The sequence below is a fragment of the Limanda limanda genome, chromosome 5 (genome assembly GCF_963576545.1).
Source record: "Limanda limanda chromosome 5, fLimLim1.1, whole genome shotgun sequence".
NCBI lineage: Eukaryota > Metazoa > Chordata > Actinopteri > Pleuronectiformes > Pleuronectidae > Limanda > Limanda limanda.
In genome coordinates this window covers 30,080,310-30,097,479 of record NC_083640.1, presented here as the reverse complement: position 1 = coordinate 30,097,479, position 17,170 = coordinate 30,080,310, and the positions used below count along the sequence as shown (strand labels likewise).

General features: G+C 39.4%; 3 protein-coding genes across 4 annotated transcripts in view; all 3 read left to right on the top strand.

Moving 5' to 3' along the window:
* Positions 1-11,433, top strand: part of golga1 (golgin A1) — a 29,008-nt gene extending 17,575 nt beyond the window's left edge. For both annotated transcript variants that reach the window (XM_061071785.1, XM_061071784.1), the window contains 9 exons: positions 892-966; positions 1,503-1,592; positions 1,810-1,912; positions 3,312-3,472; positions 4,416-4,574; positions 4,708-4,767; positions 6,374-6,598; positions 6,739-6,825; positions 8,792-11,433. In XM_061071785.1, the coding sequence (XP_060927768.1) occupies positions 892-966; positions 1,503-1,592; positions 1,810-1,912; positions 3,312-3,472; positions 4,416-4,574; positions 4,708-4,767; positions 6,374-6,598; positions 6,739-6,825; positions 8,792-8,872 (1,041 nt within the window). In that variant the 3' untranslated portion in view covers positions 8,873-11,433. The remainder of the gene's footprint in view (positions 1-891; positions 967-1,502; positions 1,593-1,809; positions 1,913-3,311; positions 3,473-4,415; positions 4,575-4,707; positions 4,768-6,373; positions 6,599-6,738; positions 6,826-8,791) is intronic.
* Positions 11,434-12,538: 1,105 nt separating this feature from the next.
* LOC133001916 (large ribosomal subunit protein uL29) lies at positions 12,539-14,587 on the top strand. The gene is made up of 4 exons (XM_061071629.1): positions 12,539-12,609; positions 13,084-13,220; positions 13,823-13,904; positions 14,398-14,587. The coding sequence occupies exons 1-4, from the start codon at positions 12,607-12,609 to the stop codon at positions 14,545-14,547; spliced, it is 372 nt and encodes a 123-aa protein (XP_060927612.1). The 5' UTR covers positions 12,539-12,606; the 3' UTR covers positions 14,548-14,587.
* Positions 14,588-14,872: 285 nt separating this feature from the next.
* LOC133002220 (large ribosomal subunit protein uL29-like) lies at positions 14,873-16,961 on the top strand. The gene is made up of 5 exons (XM_061071986.1): positions 14,873-14,881; positions 15,239-15,347; positions 15,775-15,823; positions 16,197-16,278; positions 16,772-16,961. Exons 1-5 carry the CDS (start codon positions 14,873-14,875, stop codon positions 16,919-16,921), a joined length of 399 nt encoding a protein of 132 aa, XP_060927969.1. The 3' UTR covers positions 16,922-16,961.
* Positions 16,962-17,170: the final 209 nt, after the last annotated feature.

Here is a 17,170-nt window from a genome sequence, read left to right as displayed (position 1 = left end):
CCTTTATCCTAAACAACTGTGTCATCTTAACCTTTGCTCTTTTGCAAAAGTAGGATGGGTTTCTTTTTTAAGTCAAACCAAACCTTTACAAAATTGAATGTGAAATCTGAATCTGAGCCCATCTGTAGAAGCAGTGTTGAGCCAGTTCACACTTAAAAAGAATGAGTTCCATGTTCAGTCCTGACGGTGAGCGTCACGTTTTGTGCTGTACTGAGCACAACATGTTGACGAGTCATTTTCATGATGTTTAAATGCAGCCTCATAAACTCTGGAGCCAATCAAATAACCTTTAAGTGACTTCATGTACTGATCAGGTCCTGATAACTAGTGATGAGTGTTTATTAGTTCAAGTGAGAGCAGAGTGGAGGAGGACAGGGTACACACCAGCTGCAGCCTCGCTCTGATCATGACGTAGCTGATCATTGAGCAGCTGTGACCAGAGAAAATCTGTTGCTGCTTCACGTGAACGAGCTCTGATCTCAATGTGTGTCTCGCTTTGAGTGAGTGAGTGGTGGCGGGTATGGGTACATGAAGAGGGTCAGTCTGCGCGTTCATTCCACCAATTTATCATCCCGCGTTAACACGTTAATTTTGACAGCCCTAGTTTTATTAGTGCTTAAATACGTGAATTTAAGAATTGCTGTTTTTTGCACTGCCATTTCTACAATAGCCCATAAAGGACAAAACAAACACTGGCTCTAGGGAGAACCTTTCATTTGTCTCTCCTACACACTTTGAAAGGAAGGGGAAGGGTATTCTGTAGGTTGAAATCTGCAACTTCACCTCTAGATGTCATCAAATCCCACAAACAGTTTTTTTTAACAGCAGTATAATAATTGTCCATATGAATGTACTCATTCTAGTATTTTCCTTCCTGCTCTTGTGCTGTAGGCTGATCTGGAGAGGCAGAAGGATGACATGAACTCAACACTGAGGCAGCGGATAGAAGAGCTGGAGCAATGCAGAGTAAGACCAAATATAACTCTTTTTTTTATGTTTTCTTCTTATTCATATCTTAAAACAACAGACAATTTTGCATGTCCATATAATACATGGCCAAAGATTTAAATAATAAGGTAAGTATGGAGAGTGCATACCTGTGTCAAAGCCCAATATCCCCCTAAGTTCAATCGAGCTACACCAAATTGCACACATTCATAGATATGCCAACTTCTTTTCAAGATCCATGAATTATTCCCTGGAAAATAAGTGAAATGTTGAAAAATGCTCTGACTCACAATGTTAAAGAAAATAATTTAAAATCCTTGCATCTAACCCTTTGTCTGGAGTCTGATGGAGTCCCACTATACAATGATATGGGCTGAAACCACATGCCACATACGAACATCTGCTTAAATGGTTGGATTCACTAAGAATATAAAAAATAAGCTCTGCTCTAAAAACTCAGTAATAATGGTCATGGACTCAGTTAAGGTGATTCTCATATAGGAAAGCACAGAGTATTCATAGTCCTCACTCCCTGTTTCTGTGTGTTTCCTCAGTTGGAGCTGAGCAGTCGGCAGACAGTGAGCACAGAAATCGCCAAAGCTCTCGAAGAAACCAGGCGACAGAAGGAGGAGCTGCAAACACAGGTCTGTGGATTAACACTCACCAAGTAGTATTCACAGTAAAATACTATTAACGGCTCCCTCTTGAACAATCACAAACAATACATTCAACATGTCTATCCTTTGACTGGAAATTGCTAATTCGTAGTTTATGAAACAGTGTAGAGGAAATTCAGAGCTGGTTTGTAATTCTGTGTGCGATTGTGAACACATGTACTCTTTATCTTTTTCTTGATGTCAGGTTGGAGAGCAAGCCACGTCCCTTCAGATGTCACAGCAGGAAGTGTCCACTGTCACTGAGAAGCTAGAACTAAGAGAGGAAGAAATCAAAACTCTCCAGAACGGTGTGCACAAACACACACACACACGTTCTCACAATAAATCCTAAAGCCCTGACTCACTCAGCAGAGATGTTCACTTCTTCAAGATTCAGTGTGTAAGATTTAGGTGAAAAGGATCTCTTGGCAGAAATTGAATATAAAATGATCCTAGTGATGTTTTCGCTGGTGCGTTTAATCTAAATTGTACAAATTGTTGTTTTCTTTATCCTAGAATTGTCCCTTTATATTTAAAAACTTTATATTTACATCAGGTCCTCTCTACAGAGGCTGCCATGTGTTTACAGTAGTACAAACTAAACACCTTTTGAGTTTATATAACAACTGAAGCTACCACAGGTTTCATATTTGAAAGGGCATCCTGAGGTGGGAGGTATTCAGCTGCAACATGCAATTTTACCTCTAGGTGTCACTGAATTCTACACACCGAACCTTTAAGTATGTCAGCAATTCTTGTCCTTCAACCCAATCACAGAAGCCTGAAGTCAGAGGTTGGAGATCATGGCTGTCAATTAACATGGTGGATATTGGGTTAAAATAGATACAAGCACATCTTTTTTTTATCAATACCACCTGGTTCAATGCTAAAATAAGGTATTATGATGCCATTTAATTATATATTGTATGGATAAGTTGTGATTGTCCTTGTACATGTATCACATGACCAGTGTTAGTGCTGCTTTAAATACAGAAAGCACAAAGGTGTGTTCGTTATATTAGGATGCATTTCAGTTTAGAGCATTGTCTTTGAATTTTGGCTTTCTTATAAGCTGTTTTCAGACCTGCACTGAGATTCAGACAATCTCCTCTCATTCTCCGGAGGGGTTGTATCTGAGAACGCAAATGTCCGAGTGAGAGACTCCGGACATTCTCCAGACATTCTCCAGAGTTTCTCTTGCCAACCCCCTGGTAAAAACTCGGAATAATGTCAGAGTGAGCTCATGTGAGAAAACAGGATATCCTCTGGAAGAATCACTGCGAGCAAATGGTCATGTTGATGGTGTTTTTTTAAACGTTACAGATGAGAAACTAAAAATTATAAATATAAAGAATACAAATATCTCATGATTAAAATCATGCCATACGCACGGAAGACACCAACGAATATGTCAAGAGAGCTTTTAATTATGAGGGCCAACACTGTAAACAAAACCATGTGATTTCCGTAGCGGAATTAATCTGTAAGGTCCTGCCTCTGCCTGCTGTACCAACCCTCACCTGAACGCACCAAAGTATTCTGTGTTGTAGGGGAAACGTGCTTGAAGGAAGAATCTCTTGCTTTGTTGTTCATATGTGAAAGGAAATCTCCAGAGAAAGTCCGGGCCCAATTATGGCTATTCTCTGGAGTTCATGTCTGAAAATGGCTGTAGTCTGATGAGTGACATTGCTGTCCTGTGTGTTGCAGAGTTGGAGAGTCGACAGGCCGCACAGGTCCAGCTGCAGAAGGAGGTTGAGCGGGTGCAAGCCCAGCTTGAGCAGATGGAGGTGGACAGAGACTCTCAGCTAATCAACCTGAGGAAGGAGCTACTCAGCCAGACACAGCAGCTGGATAGCTGCCAGGCGCGGGTCAGCATTAACGCATACACTCAAAACTCTGTGAAAGTAGTGCACATGCTCTCATAAAAAAGCAACACTTTCATGCTAAAGAATCAGTCTTCCTCCAATGCTCTTCTGCAGACACCAGAGGGGATGCAAGAGGAGCTGTTTGTTCAGCTTGTTGCTCTGATCCTTTAAGATTCATACACCCAATGACTAAAATCCACATAAAGGTTATAGTTGTAAGGGTTTTGAGGTTATAAAAAGTTACTGTGACGTGACTTGAAAAGTAACAAAGTAGTCACCTGTGTCTGGCCATCTGGCAGACAGCTGATATTAATGGAAAACTCTGTAAGCACTACTGGTGACAACTGCTCGTACATCATCTGTACCTATGATGATGGATTGTGGAATATGATGGCATCAGATTGTGACTGTGGACCCTGATCGTGATGGCAGCTGACCGCAGACTATTATTTTCAACTAGACTTGATTGATATACAATATGGCTACAATATAGATTCTTTACCATTACTGACAATAATCCATCACTTCATTTACCTTCCATTATGCTACCAACTGTTTATTCTAATCAATGCTTTAAATACTCTGCTCTACTATTGCACTTCTGTCCGTCCTGTGAGAGGGATCCCTCACATGTGGCTCTGGGAGGTTTCTACGTTATTTTTGTTGTTGTTTTTCCTTACTCTTTTTAAGGGCAGATGATGTCACACCTTGTTAAAGCCCGGTGAGACAAATTGTGAATTTTAAATGTGGGCTATACAATATAATTTGATTGACTGATTTATTACATCCACACTACTATGATTTAGTTTTAAATCACATCGCTGCTGCTACGTTTATGCCTAAAATCAAGGGAAGTTTTGAATTGCTGTTAAACCTGTTTTATGACACAGTCACTAGCATTTGCTTACTGATTGGTTCTTATCAGCCATGACTTGTGTGTGTCTAGATCTTGTACCTTGAGGTGGAGGTGGAAACCCTGACAGAACAGCTTCACAGTCCGGAGGTGAGCGAGGAGGATCAAAATGGCAGCGTCACGGTGGATGATCTGGATCACATTCAGAAAGTCAACAGAGAGCTGGAGCAGCAACTCAGTGACAAGAACAAGGTCAGCCACCTGAATAGTGCCATTCTCTTGTTCTTCTGGCTTTTAATAACGTCACTTAGTTCCAAATAGATACATTTTTTTAGATTGAATGACATTGAAGTGAGTCAGTGTGATGCTGTTTTTTGTCCTGCAGACCATCAAGCAACTGCAGCAAAGACTGGCAGAACTGAGGAGGACGCTACAGAAAGAACTGGTAAGACAAACTGAATCAAAATCATGGTATTGTTGTTGGGAGCCTACTGCATTCTGAAAATCTGGATTCAAGTAGTTGACAGGCAGAAGCTGAGACATTTGGAAACGATAACAAAATCGCAAGCATTATTTACCTTAATGGTTCTTGTCATGACTCATTGTTGTTCCTCATTCACAGTCTTTTGTGTAACTAATCAAAACTAAAAGTAGTAGTAGTGAAGATGTAGCCAAAACCATATCTTCTGCCAAGATTCTTTGCTCGTCGAACTGATAAAATGATCTAAGGTCGTATATGATCCGACTCACTTGCACTAGAGTGCCTCAATAATCTTTTATTTTATTTTCGGTTTGAGTTTCCAACATAATACATAAATACCGAGAACATAAAATAGAAATATATCAAATGTGCTGTATGCATATAAACAAAGTCCATTCTTTTTATTTAAATATATGCTTGCTTATATATATATATTCATAATGATGAACTTAACTTAAACCAATTGAAAATAATTTAAAACACACACACACACACGGACACACATGGACACACGGACAAAAAAGACAAATAAAAACAATAAACACACACAGGGGCAGTCACCAGAGATTCAAGGGAATTCCATTGCAGAAGTTATAATTATATATCCCCAGATTCGTCCAATATACAAGATAAATCTAGTCTTCCCAAAATTCCCTAATCTTAGGACATTTCCATATTCAATGGGGAAATTTGCCTTTTTCCTTACTACAGCTGTTACATACATTGGGATTTTTCCTGGTGTGCTGTACTCTCATTAACCAGTTATATAGCTCGTTTTTGAGAAGACCCAATAAAGCTCTTAAACTGTAAGTATTTAAAGACGTTTTTATGGGGGATATTATAATTATCAACTACCTCTTCAAATGTTAAAATGTTTCCATCAGTTGGACCAAAAATGTCACTAATTAGACTAACTATCCTGTCAGCCTATAATTAAAACCTCAATCAGCCCTGCCTGGCACAAACAATTATAACCTCAAATTGGACTATACTGAAAAAGAGCAGGTGTTGTCTTCATATTATTTTGTACTTCATACAGTACATCAAGCATGTTTGTCACTCTAGGATTCATTGTTCTCTTTTGAATTTTTTAAGGATTATGCTGGTATCTGTGGCCTGCACATTCCCTTTTACTTACTTATGCAGACTATTTCACTGTTAAAATGAACTTAAAGTTAATATTTTTCTGCTCACCAAGTGTCAATATAGGTACATGTGGTGTGTGTATTTTATGAGAGGACAAATGAGAAATAATTAATCCTGGTTAGCTAGCAGTACTCTGAGTTCAGGGTTTGTAGTCATGACTGTAAGCCAGGGTTAGGGTTAGGGTTAGGAAAAATAAAAGGGAATAAGAAATGTTTGGTCAAACTCACTTCCTTTTCAATCATACTCTCTCACACAGAGGGGAATAGTATTGTGTGTAAGACTATAGTGGTGCATGTTAGGGATTATACTAGTGTTTATGTAAGATTATACTGGTGTGTGTGTGTGAGATTATGATGCTGTGTGAGACCAAGTATGACTTATTTCTCACAAGGCCTCTCATAGGATTTCCTTTTCTGCATTGTAGAAGCTAAAGCCTGAGCCAGAAGTTGAAGGGAAGGAGAAGTTGGTAGAAAGCCGAGCAGAAAAACATGAGCGGGGTTGTCTAGAGCCGCCCTCAATGTCAGCTCTGAGCCCCCCGACATCCAACACCACCGTAACCAACACGTCAGACCTCAACGACTCACGAGAAATCAACTTTGAGTATCTTAAACATGTCATCCTCAAGTTTATGTCATCCAGAGAAGCTGAAGTAAGTGCACTTTTTGTAAATTGACTCCAGTCATGTATTTTGTGAATAGCACTACAGCTCTGCCTGCTATGGGGTGGATACATCTATGATATGGGCTCTGAAGGCAGTCTGAATCTCTGGTGTGTGTCTTGGTCTGTCAGGCATATCAGCTAATACGAGCTGTATCAGTTCTGCTGAACTTCACTCGAGACGAAGAGGACATGGTGAAGCAAACTCTGGAGTACAAGGTTTGTGTTTCACACTGCATTAAGTCTTCAGCTTTCAATATGTTTTAAAGAGACCACTGCCCTTTTGAAATTCTGTATCGGTCAGTATAAAGTTGCTTCTGTAAAGAGGGTTAAAAAGTCTCTTACATTTCCTTCATCCTAGAACACAAGCTTACAGGGGATTAAGGCAGCAATTCATTAAATTTATTTAAATGAAGGTTTCTCTGCTTCATTTCTGTCATGGTCCAGTTGCCTTTACAGTGATGACATATCATTGGCAGCAGTATAAATATTTTCAAAGTGTGTGACTTTGTAACAATCAGCTTAAGTGTTAAGTCTAGTTACTATAATGATTCAGGGGCTATTGTCACACTGTTTATCAGGCCTGGACAAGTGAGAATTTTTTAAGTTCACAGAAAACAATGAATATCCACTTAAATGTCCATAAGGTAAATCCAACAAGGGAAAAAGAAACCTTGGGCAGCTCGATCAGTCCCTTTTAAAATGTCCACAAAAAGAAAGAAACAAAACAGTAAAGGTCCTCCCTTCAAAATGCTAAAATAAAACTCAGGAAACGCAATGCTCTGCAAAAACAAAAAGACAAAAAAATAATCGAACTCATCCTAGGGTTGAGGAACAAGGGAAAAGCGGTGGTTATGGTCCTTCACTCACGCTGCATTATCAAATACCTTGTGTGTAAGGTATCACCATAGAAATTAAACAAATATCCTATCTTTTCCATATTCCTCCTCACTTAAAAACCTCCTGTCTCCCCAAAACAATTCACCACTCTTTGTTCTCCTAAGCCCCGCCTCTTTACACATGGGAACTGGCAGTAGAAATCACCTGTGAGAGTGATGACAGCAGGAAACTACACAGAACAGCCAAGTGACAGCACATGTGATGAGGATAGAGGTTTAACCTTGCAAGGATTCAGTACCAAACTATCTAAAATACATATAAACTTCTCACAACTCTCACACTTGTGGCAGTGTCACAACTTACATTTAAGTTTGTGAGACTGGTAGTCATATGTAACAGTTTTAGAGGAGTCCCTGCTGATAATAATCACAACTCACAAATGTGCAGTTCACCAGACTATAACAACCCATTTACAACAAATGAATGCAGGTAAATGAGTTGGCAGGTCAATCCAGAGTGAAACATGAGTTAAAGGGATAGTTCACCGAAAATTTGTTTAATTCACTCATTATCAACTCACCACTATGCCAATGGAGGGTTGGGTGAAGTGTTTGAGTCCACAAAACACTTTCGGAGTCTCAGGGGTAAACAGTGTTGCAGCCGAGGCGACCCCTTCTTCAGACGTAATAAAACAACAGAAAAAGAACATAACATGCCTCCATATTGCTCGCCTGGTGTCATCCAAGTGTCCACAATATATACGATATTCCTCTTCGACTCGAATTTACTAACATTCACAGTTTTTTAAGCCTAAAAGTGCACTACCGGAAATCTAGCAGATTTAGTCACACAAAGGCACACCCTGCAAGTACCCTTTGGCGAGATTGTATGCAGGGTTGGAGTGTGCCCGTGCGTACATGAATAGGACATTTAGGCTAAACATGTTTTAAATGACACCACAGGAGCAGTATGGAGAAATGTTGTGTTTTTTCTGTTTCATTATGTCTGAAGAAGAGGTCACGATTGACTTCAATTGTATTGGATTCGACTGCAACACTGTTTACCCCTGAGACTTTCAAGTGTTTTGTTGACTCTAACACTTCACCCAAACCTCCATCTGCATAGTGGTGCGTAGAGAATGAGTGAACGTTCATTTTTCTGTGAACTATCCCTTTAAGTAGGAGAACATTCTTTTAGAAGGCCCAATGCTATCTGTATCTGTATGACCCTTTAAAATAAATATACACAAAATGCACCATATTTATTAAGTTTCTTTTATCATATTTATATAAATATTCATGAATCTAACCTGGTGGCGGGTATGTTTTTTTTTTTTTTTTTCTAGATGTCCTGGTTTGGATCCAAGCCTTCTCCTAAAGGCATCACCCGACCTTCACTCTCAGGCACTTCAACTAACTGGAGTTGATGAGCAGCAGAAAGAGCTGCAGTGAAGGAGATAAAGGAACTTAGGGACCCTCCAGGAGGAAAAGGTCTTTCCTGCTTGGCTTCCACCATTGAGCAGGATTCTAGCTTTAAACCTGAATAGCCTCCCACAGTTTCTTCTGAAAACTGAGTGGGAAGGACTGTTGTTTTTTGCTCTTCGGGGACACAGAAGGGCTCCACAGGTTATGGGATAAAGACTTATTTATAATCAGTTGTTGATTTTAAAATGACATTATTTTCTTGTTAATGGTTGAGGGCTGAGACTGTGTTTATAACTAATGTAAAATGACAGACACATCATTCACTCTTGAATAGAATGTTTAATTTTTCTCCCTTTGTAATCATCAGAGAGAACTAACAGACTGACTAGACCACTGTGTCAGGAAATGCCTTGTTTCCACCCAGATTCAAACTGCACAAGGCAAATCTGTTTGTTTTGTAACAAAAAGCAACCTGACTTAACTGTGTCTTCGCTGGACAGCAGGTTCATGCTGTGATTTCTGAAGGAGCCTTTTGTCTGTTTCTTGGTTATCCTTTAAATCACAGAGGATGTCCTCTTGAAACAGTGTCCTTTTCATTCGGATACAAGTTTTGTTTCAGTAGCGATGATAATTTATGGACACTCATGTCAAAGGGCCCAAACTGTATCAATGTAACTATGTCTATATGTTTCCTCCGAACTGAAGCAAGTAAATATCAGATTCAAAATGACAAAGTTCTGTGAACAATCAAAAGAATACAGGCTAGGATCGTTCTTCAGTAGCACCATCAAAACCCAGAGTTTAATTGAGAAATGGCGGTGATGGCATTTGATTGACTATTGATTGACTGATGATCAGCCATGATTTACTGGATCGAGTTTCAAATCATATCAAAAAATGTGAAATGTAATTTCTGTCATCTCCCTTTATAAAAACGTTTTCATTATTTTGCTTCCCACTGTATAATTGAAACCAGCATTTAAATATATATGGTCTAAACTAGAGACATTGACAGGTTTTTAGGCCACAAATCCAAATCTGAAATTTAAGAGTTTTAAAAGAATCTGCTCAAATTCATTTTTAATATAATATAAACACATTACCAAGACCAACATTTTGCTAAGGGTCCCTAAAATAGAATCATGATGTGGCCAAGATGTGTGATGGACAGCACATTTTACAGTTGTAAGATACAGTTGCCGGATGCACTTTAGATAAACTATGAGACATAAGTTTTTCTAAATGACATCACACATACTTTGTATTTCTGTAGAGCAGCTGACAGGCTGATGTATCTGTGGTAGCCCAGAAGTAGCCAGCTCTATCTTTTTATTGAGAACTGATGATTTATGATTTATAGTTGATATCAAAATCTAACTGCATTGGACTGTTGCTGCTATGACTTGAGCCTCCCAGCAAACCTTGTCTCTCACATACTCTTTATTGGCAGAGTGCAATCTAACTATGGCTCTAACCTAAACCACCTATAAGCTAAAAGATTTGACCAGAACTTGTTGATGAGCTGTAGTTTGGAGATAGTGCCTGTGAAGCTCAGGTCAGGGTCGCTCCTCTCTCTCTCTCTCTCGTCTGTACTGGTACCAGAGGAACAAAAATGGCTGCCACAGCTGACACAATCTGTTCATGTAGACTGTTTTAGAATCCTTTAACACCAATCTGAATGATGTGGATTTTGTCTGACCATTTAGTTAATAATAGCAGTGTGCTAAGATATATGAATGCAATGTATGTGATGACTGGAAGACATGCTCTACCTTTACCTGCCTTTGCTAATGTAAATGAAATTACATTCCACATGTCTATATATGTATAGAAATATGTACATATGGTATGCATCGAGAACTTTATAAATCAGTGGATGTAAATGGTTTGATGATTTCAGTTTGTAGTATTTATCAACATGTACCAGAAACCATACATCGGTTTCCACTCCGGTTGTCACTCAATCCCACTGCCCATCGCTATCCACTGTCCCCAGTGGGATTCACAACATTATGATATTTATTTTTACATCAGTGAGAAGCCCAGGGAATCTGCATGCCTGCTGAATTGTTGGATCCTTAAAGCAGCCTGGCCCCCCTTTATATTTTTTTCCAAATGTCAGGGTATTCTGCATTTCTTTTCATGCTTGTTGTATACATACAATATCAAACAAACACATTGAGGGTGTCTATAGAAAATGATGAGTCACAGAAAACTGTGTTACCCATGTGTGTATTTCACGTGTGGTTTTATCTGTTGTAATCATTCTGTGTATAATACTTGGATGCACAAGAACATCTGTGAATGCAGAACTGTCTTCATTGCGTGTTACTAATGAGAGGTAGCAGACTCATGTAGTCACCGGGACTCTGCTGGGTAATATACTGTCTTCATGAGAATCAAATGAAATAATCAATGCACTTTTTACCCGATTGATTCTGCTGACTTAAAACCCTGTTACAAAACTCTACAATCACCACAGCTGTTGTGTCTTTTGCTTTTGATGGCTGCTGGGTTCTCATTTCTCCCATTTCCTAATATTAAATCTGAAATGATAAAACCACCTCTTCTGTCTCCATATCTTTTGTATTTGGTGAGAATATAATGTTTTGAATATGTTTCTACAATAATGCTAATGAATGCTATTGTTGAAATATGTTAGCATTCATATTAACATTGGTTGCATATGTAAACACACATTACACATTATTTTGGTTGTATATAAACATTTCACATTATTATAATTTCTATTTATTTATTTAATATTTATTCATGTTTTAATAGTTTTCTTATAATAGTGAGGACATTTTTTTCCTGGGTGAGGGTGTGTGTGAAAACATTTCATCGCAATAATATAAGTGCTATATTAGTTTACAGTAGATACATAACCAGGAGAAGTGACTGGATTTAATCTGTGTATCATTCGTTCTTTTTATTTTAATTAGAAAACCAAATTCAGAAAAAGTTCACTCCAATACTGCATATTCACCAAAATTATATTCCACATCTAGTCTCCAGATACACAGTATTAGAGTGAAGTTATTGAATAATTTTCACAATAAATCTTTCCAAAAATTATGCAAAATTAAATGTTTCCAAATTTAGTATTGTAGTACAACCAACAGGAGAAACTAGATGTGTGACTCGATTTTTGGTGAGATATGCAGTAGTACGTAATTGAATATTTTTGTAACATCTCTTTTTGGTGTTGCACTTTATAGACGGTCCCTGTGCACTCCTCTCTCTCAGCCTGTACATAGAGCCCAACGTTCTGTGTCCAGCTCAGAGGAAGACTAATTGATGAATACTGGCCTGTATCCTGTTGTATACTTTACTGCGGTGGGGAAGAGTTTTAACAAATTCACGTTTATGACTTGTTGATCCGAGTAATCTGACTTCCGGGTTACTGAAAACATACACATTTAATATCAAAATCAAGTTGGCCCCGTGACCCGTTTTTTGATTTCCTATTTTCGATTTTAGCAAAAAATCCAAACTACGAAAAACAAACCGTTTCCAATTTTGGTTTACTAATTGAATATGAAAAGAACGAATGATACACGGATGATTAATTCTTGTTCTGATCACTGTGTCGTCTGTGCTGCTCCAGACGCTGGTGGCGCTGTTTGCTTCTTATCAAAGTGGCATTTAAGTGACGAAGAAGAAATTCTCCGGAAGCTACTTTTTCAGAACACGCGGTACGTCCGGCCTTTCCAACAGGGCAGCGAGAGAGAACATGGTGAGGAGCCGACACTCTGCTGTTGATTTCGATTTTTATCATGCTCAACTTCACTTAACCCATCAAATGTGTGTCATACGGACACATAAGCTTGATAGATGGTTGATTATACATGTGTTAATGAGCAGGCTGCTACAGAAATTGAATAGAACCTTATATTACAGAGCGCTGCTACCGACCGACGCCGCTCAGCTCAGTTGCTAACTATAAGCTAATGGAAGCTACAGCAGGCTACAGCTAGCTAGTAAGCTAACATCGCTGTTTATCTGAATAATATACCACGTAGATATAACGTACATCTGTAAATATTTGAAACGGATAACTACGAATAATAACATGGATACACGGTGTCGGGCCACGCAGAATATAATAAGTGAAATCTGTACATTAACGCGAGCGGGCTGTTTGACTCGTGTCGGGCCGAGATGAATGTGCCGTCACCAGCTAAGGTGTTTTCCTTCTGTGTTCGTCCAGGCCAAGATCAAGGCAAGAGATCTGCGGGGCAAGAAGAAGGAAGAGCTGCTGAAACAGCTGGACGACCTGAAGAATGAGCTGTCCCAGCTGCGTGTGGCCAAAGTTACTGGCGGAGCTGCGTCCAAGCTCTCAAAGATGTACGTACTGAATGAGACCGTTCCAACAGAGACTAAATACTGCTGGACCAAGGAGTCCCCGGTCGTTTAGTTCCCGGCAGGGCGAGATGCTGTTAGTCGAGCTCAGTGTTACTGAAGGGGCCTGTAGGCATCGTTCAACTGTTCGGTACTTTATGCATTTTGATCTATTTGATTAAAACTAAAGTCTTTACATTTGATTTATTTAATACAGTATTACTTTAACAGTATTGTCAGGTTCAGTTGACATACACATTTTATAGGAATCTTGGTACATTTTCACCTCCACACGAGGAGGAATTACTGAAGGAATTACACAGTGGAGTTGCAGGGTCAAAAAGCCTGAAACCCTACTGCATATCTACAGTTTAACCACATGTTGTACAGATGTTGTCTTTTACCAGAGTGCATACTTAAGCCCCAAATAATGACTGCCAATGTAACCATACCTTGCCATCTTACCCATCTTGCTGCCACCCCTAAATTGAAGTTGTCAACATTCATATGCAGTTTTACCGAAGAGCTTGGAAGATTTATTTTCTTCATCACCGATGGTAGTTTGCCACTAAACTAGACCCTCTGTCTGTCTTTGCTTGTTCTTACAGCTGTGTTGTCCGTAAGTCCATCGCCAGAGTCCTGACTGTAATCAACCAGACACAGAAGGAGAACCTGAGGAAGTTCTACAAGGTAAGATCAGCCAGCAGCCGTGGTGTTTACCAACTTAGCTCTTCATTCAGAACTCTCAGACCTGCCTACTTGGGAACGTCTTTCCTCTTTGGTTCTCGTCTAGGATGATATTGTTGAGCTGATGTTCTGCTGATGCATTCTCAACTGCTTACCAAAAGACTGAGACGAGTTACCATGAATGTTCCCATGGGCGAATGTATAGTTTCACTGCAGTTATTCTAAATAAGACATTATTTTGGATGTTCACTGGGGTTGCAAATTAGACTGTTTATTTAAAGTACATAAAGTGACTTAGTCATTGTAAATATAAACTTATTCAAAACAACTTTATTTGTTCATAGAGGGGATTCAAAAAATGAATTGCCCAAAGCGGGTTTAGCCTTCCTGCAAAGGGAGCAATCCTGCCATGATCCGATTTTATTTGTATATCACCAAATCATAACACACAGCTGTAGGTTTGAGCTGTACTGAAAGTCAATTTGATTTCCTACAGGGGAAGAAGTACAAGCCCCTGGATCTGAGGCCCAGGAAGACCAGAGCTCTGCGTCGCCGGCTCAACAAGCACGAAGAGTCTCTGCGGACCAAGAAACAGCAGAGGAAGGACCTCCTCTACTCCATCCGCAAATTTGCAGTCAAAGCTTAGATGCTTTTTCTATTGAAAAAATAAAATCTGTGTAAAAGACTGTCTGTGGTGTAGTATTTCCTCTAAAAGCATCAATGGTAAATTAACTCTACTTCAGTGCTTTTCTAGTCTTGTCAAACACTCAAACTGCTACAGATACAGATCATTCTATAGGAAGCACTTTTTTCATCACACTCAATTCACTCACTGTTGTTCAGCCATCAGGGACTGGTTTCAATATTTTGTCCAAAAACACTTCAAAGGTGGTAAATTCCACTGAAGCAAATGTGGGCCTTATTAGAATGTGTTGTAGTTAAACTCCAGATTAGCAGGCTTGACCTGCAAAATGGTGAAGGTGCCTTTCCAATGTGGCTTTGGACTCCTCTGGTTTGCTTGGCAGGACATGCATATTTTGTGAATATTTGTAGCGGTAACTGACTATTATAGTGGTGGTTTGCCACTACAACAAAACCTGTGTCTGACTTGGCTTATTTTTACTGCTGTGTTGTCCAGAATACACAGGGTGAAGTTATTTAATAACTTTCACAACAAATTTTCCCATTTATTATGCAAAATGTGTTTCCAAACTGAGTTAAATAGTATTACAAACAGGAGAAACTAGATCTATGAATCTATTTTGGTGAGAATATGCAGTATTACAGTGAAGTAATTGAATATTTTTGTAACATCTCTTTGGTGTTGCACTTTATAGACGGTCCCTGTGCACTCGCAGCCATTACATAGAGACCAATGGTCTGTGTCCAGTTTAGAGGAAGACTCACTGATAAACTGGCCTGTATCCTGTTGTCTACCTTACTGCGGTAGGATAGAGGCGGGGCTTGTGTTTTAACAACGTTTTGCTTAAGGTTTATGATCTGAGTAATCTGACTTCCGTGTCACCGAAATCATACACATTACATATCAAAATTTAGTTCGACCTGTGACCCGTTTTTTCATTTCCCTTTTTCGAATTTAGCACAAAAAGAAAACTACGAAAAACAAAACATTCGTTTTTTGGAACCGGATTAAAAAAATGAATAACGGAATAATGACTTGTTTTCAAATTTTCCAATTTTGTAATTGAATATGAAAAGAACGAATCATACACGGATTGTTAATGTACCCACAAATGATGTTCTGATCACTGTGTCGTCTGTGGCTGCTCCAGCCGCTGGTGGTGCTGTTAGCTACTTATCAAAGTGGCATTTAAGTGACGAAGAAGAAATTCTCCGGAAGCTACTTATTGAGAGCACGCGCTGCAGCCAGCCTTTCCATCAGGGCAGCGAGAGAGAACATGGTGAGGAGCCGACACTCTGCTGTTGGTTTCGATTTTTATCATGCTCAACTTCACTTAACCCATCAAATGTGTGTCATACGGACACATAAGCTTGTTAGATGGTTGATCATACATGTGTTAATGAGCAGGCTGCTACAGAAATTGAATAGAATCTTATATTACAGAGCGCTGCTACCGACCGACGCCGCTCAGCTCAGTTGCTAACTTTACGCTAATGGAAGATTCAGCAGTCTACAGCTAGCTAGTAAGCTAACATCGCTGTTTAAATGAATAATATACCACGTAGATATAACGTACATCTGTAAATATTTGAAGCGGTTGACTATTCTGTAGAGGTTTGACACTAAACTAGATCCTCTGCTTGTCCTTACAGCTGTGTTGTCCGTAAGTCCATCGCCAGAGTCCTGACTGTAATCAACCAGACACAGAAGGAGAACCTGAGGAAGTTCTACAAGGTAAGATCAGCCAGCAGCCGTGGTGTTTACCAACTTAGCTCTTCATTCAGAACTCTCAGACCTGCCTACTTGGGAACGTCTTTCCTCTTTGGTTCTCGTCTAGGATGATATTGTTGAGCTGATGTTCTGCTGATGCATTCTCAACTGCTTACCAAAAGACTGAGACGAGTTACCATGAATGTTCCCATGGGCGAATGTATAGTTTCACTGCAGTTAGTCTAAATAACACATTCTTTTGGATGTTCACTGGGGTTGCAAATTAGACTGTTTATTTAAAGTACATAAAGTGACTTAGTCATTGTAAATATAAACTTATTCAAAACAACTTTATTTGTTCATAGAGGGGATTCAAAAAATGAATTGCCCAAAGCGGGTTTAGCCTTCCTGCAAAGGGAGCAATCCTGCCATGATCCGATTTTATTTGTATATCACCAAATCATAACACACAGCTGTAGGTTTGAGCTGTACTGAAAGTCAATTTGATTTCCTACAGGGGAAGAAGTACAAGCCCCTGGATCTGAGGCCCAGGAAGACCAGAGCTCTGCGTCGCCGGCTCAACAAGCACGAAGAGTCTCTGCGGACCAAGAAACAGCAGAGGAAGGACCTCCTCTACTCCATCCGCAAATTTGCAGTCAAAGCTTAGATGCTTTTTCTATTGAAAAAATAAAATCTGTGTAAAAGACTGTCTGTGGTGTAGTATTTCCTCTAAAAGCATCAATGGTAAATTAACTCTACTTCAGTGCTTTTCTAGTCTTGTCAAACACTCAAACTGCTACAGATACAGATCATTCTATAGGAAGCACTTTTTTCATCACACTCCATTCACTCACTGTTCAGCCATCGGGGACTGGTTTCAATATTTTGTCCAAAAACACTTCAAAGGTGATAAATT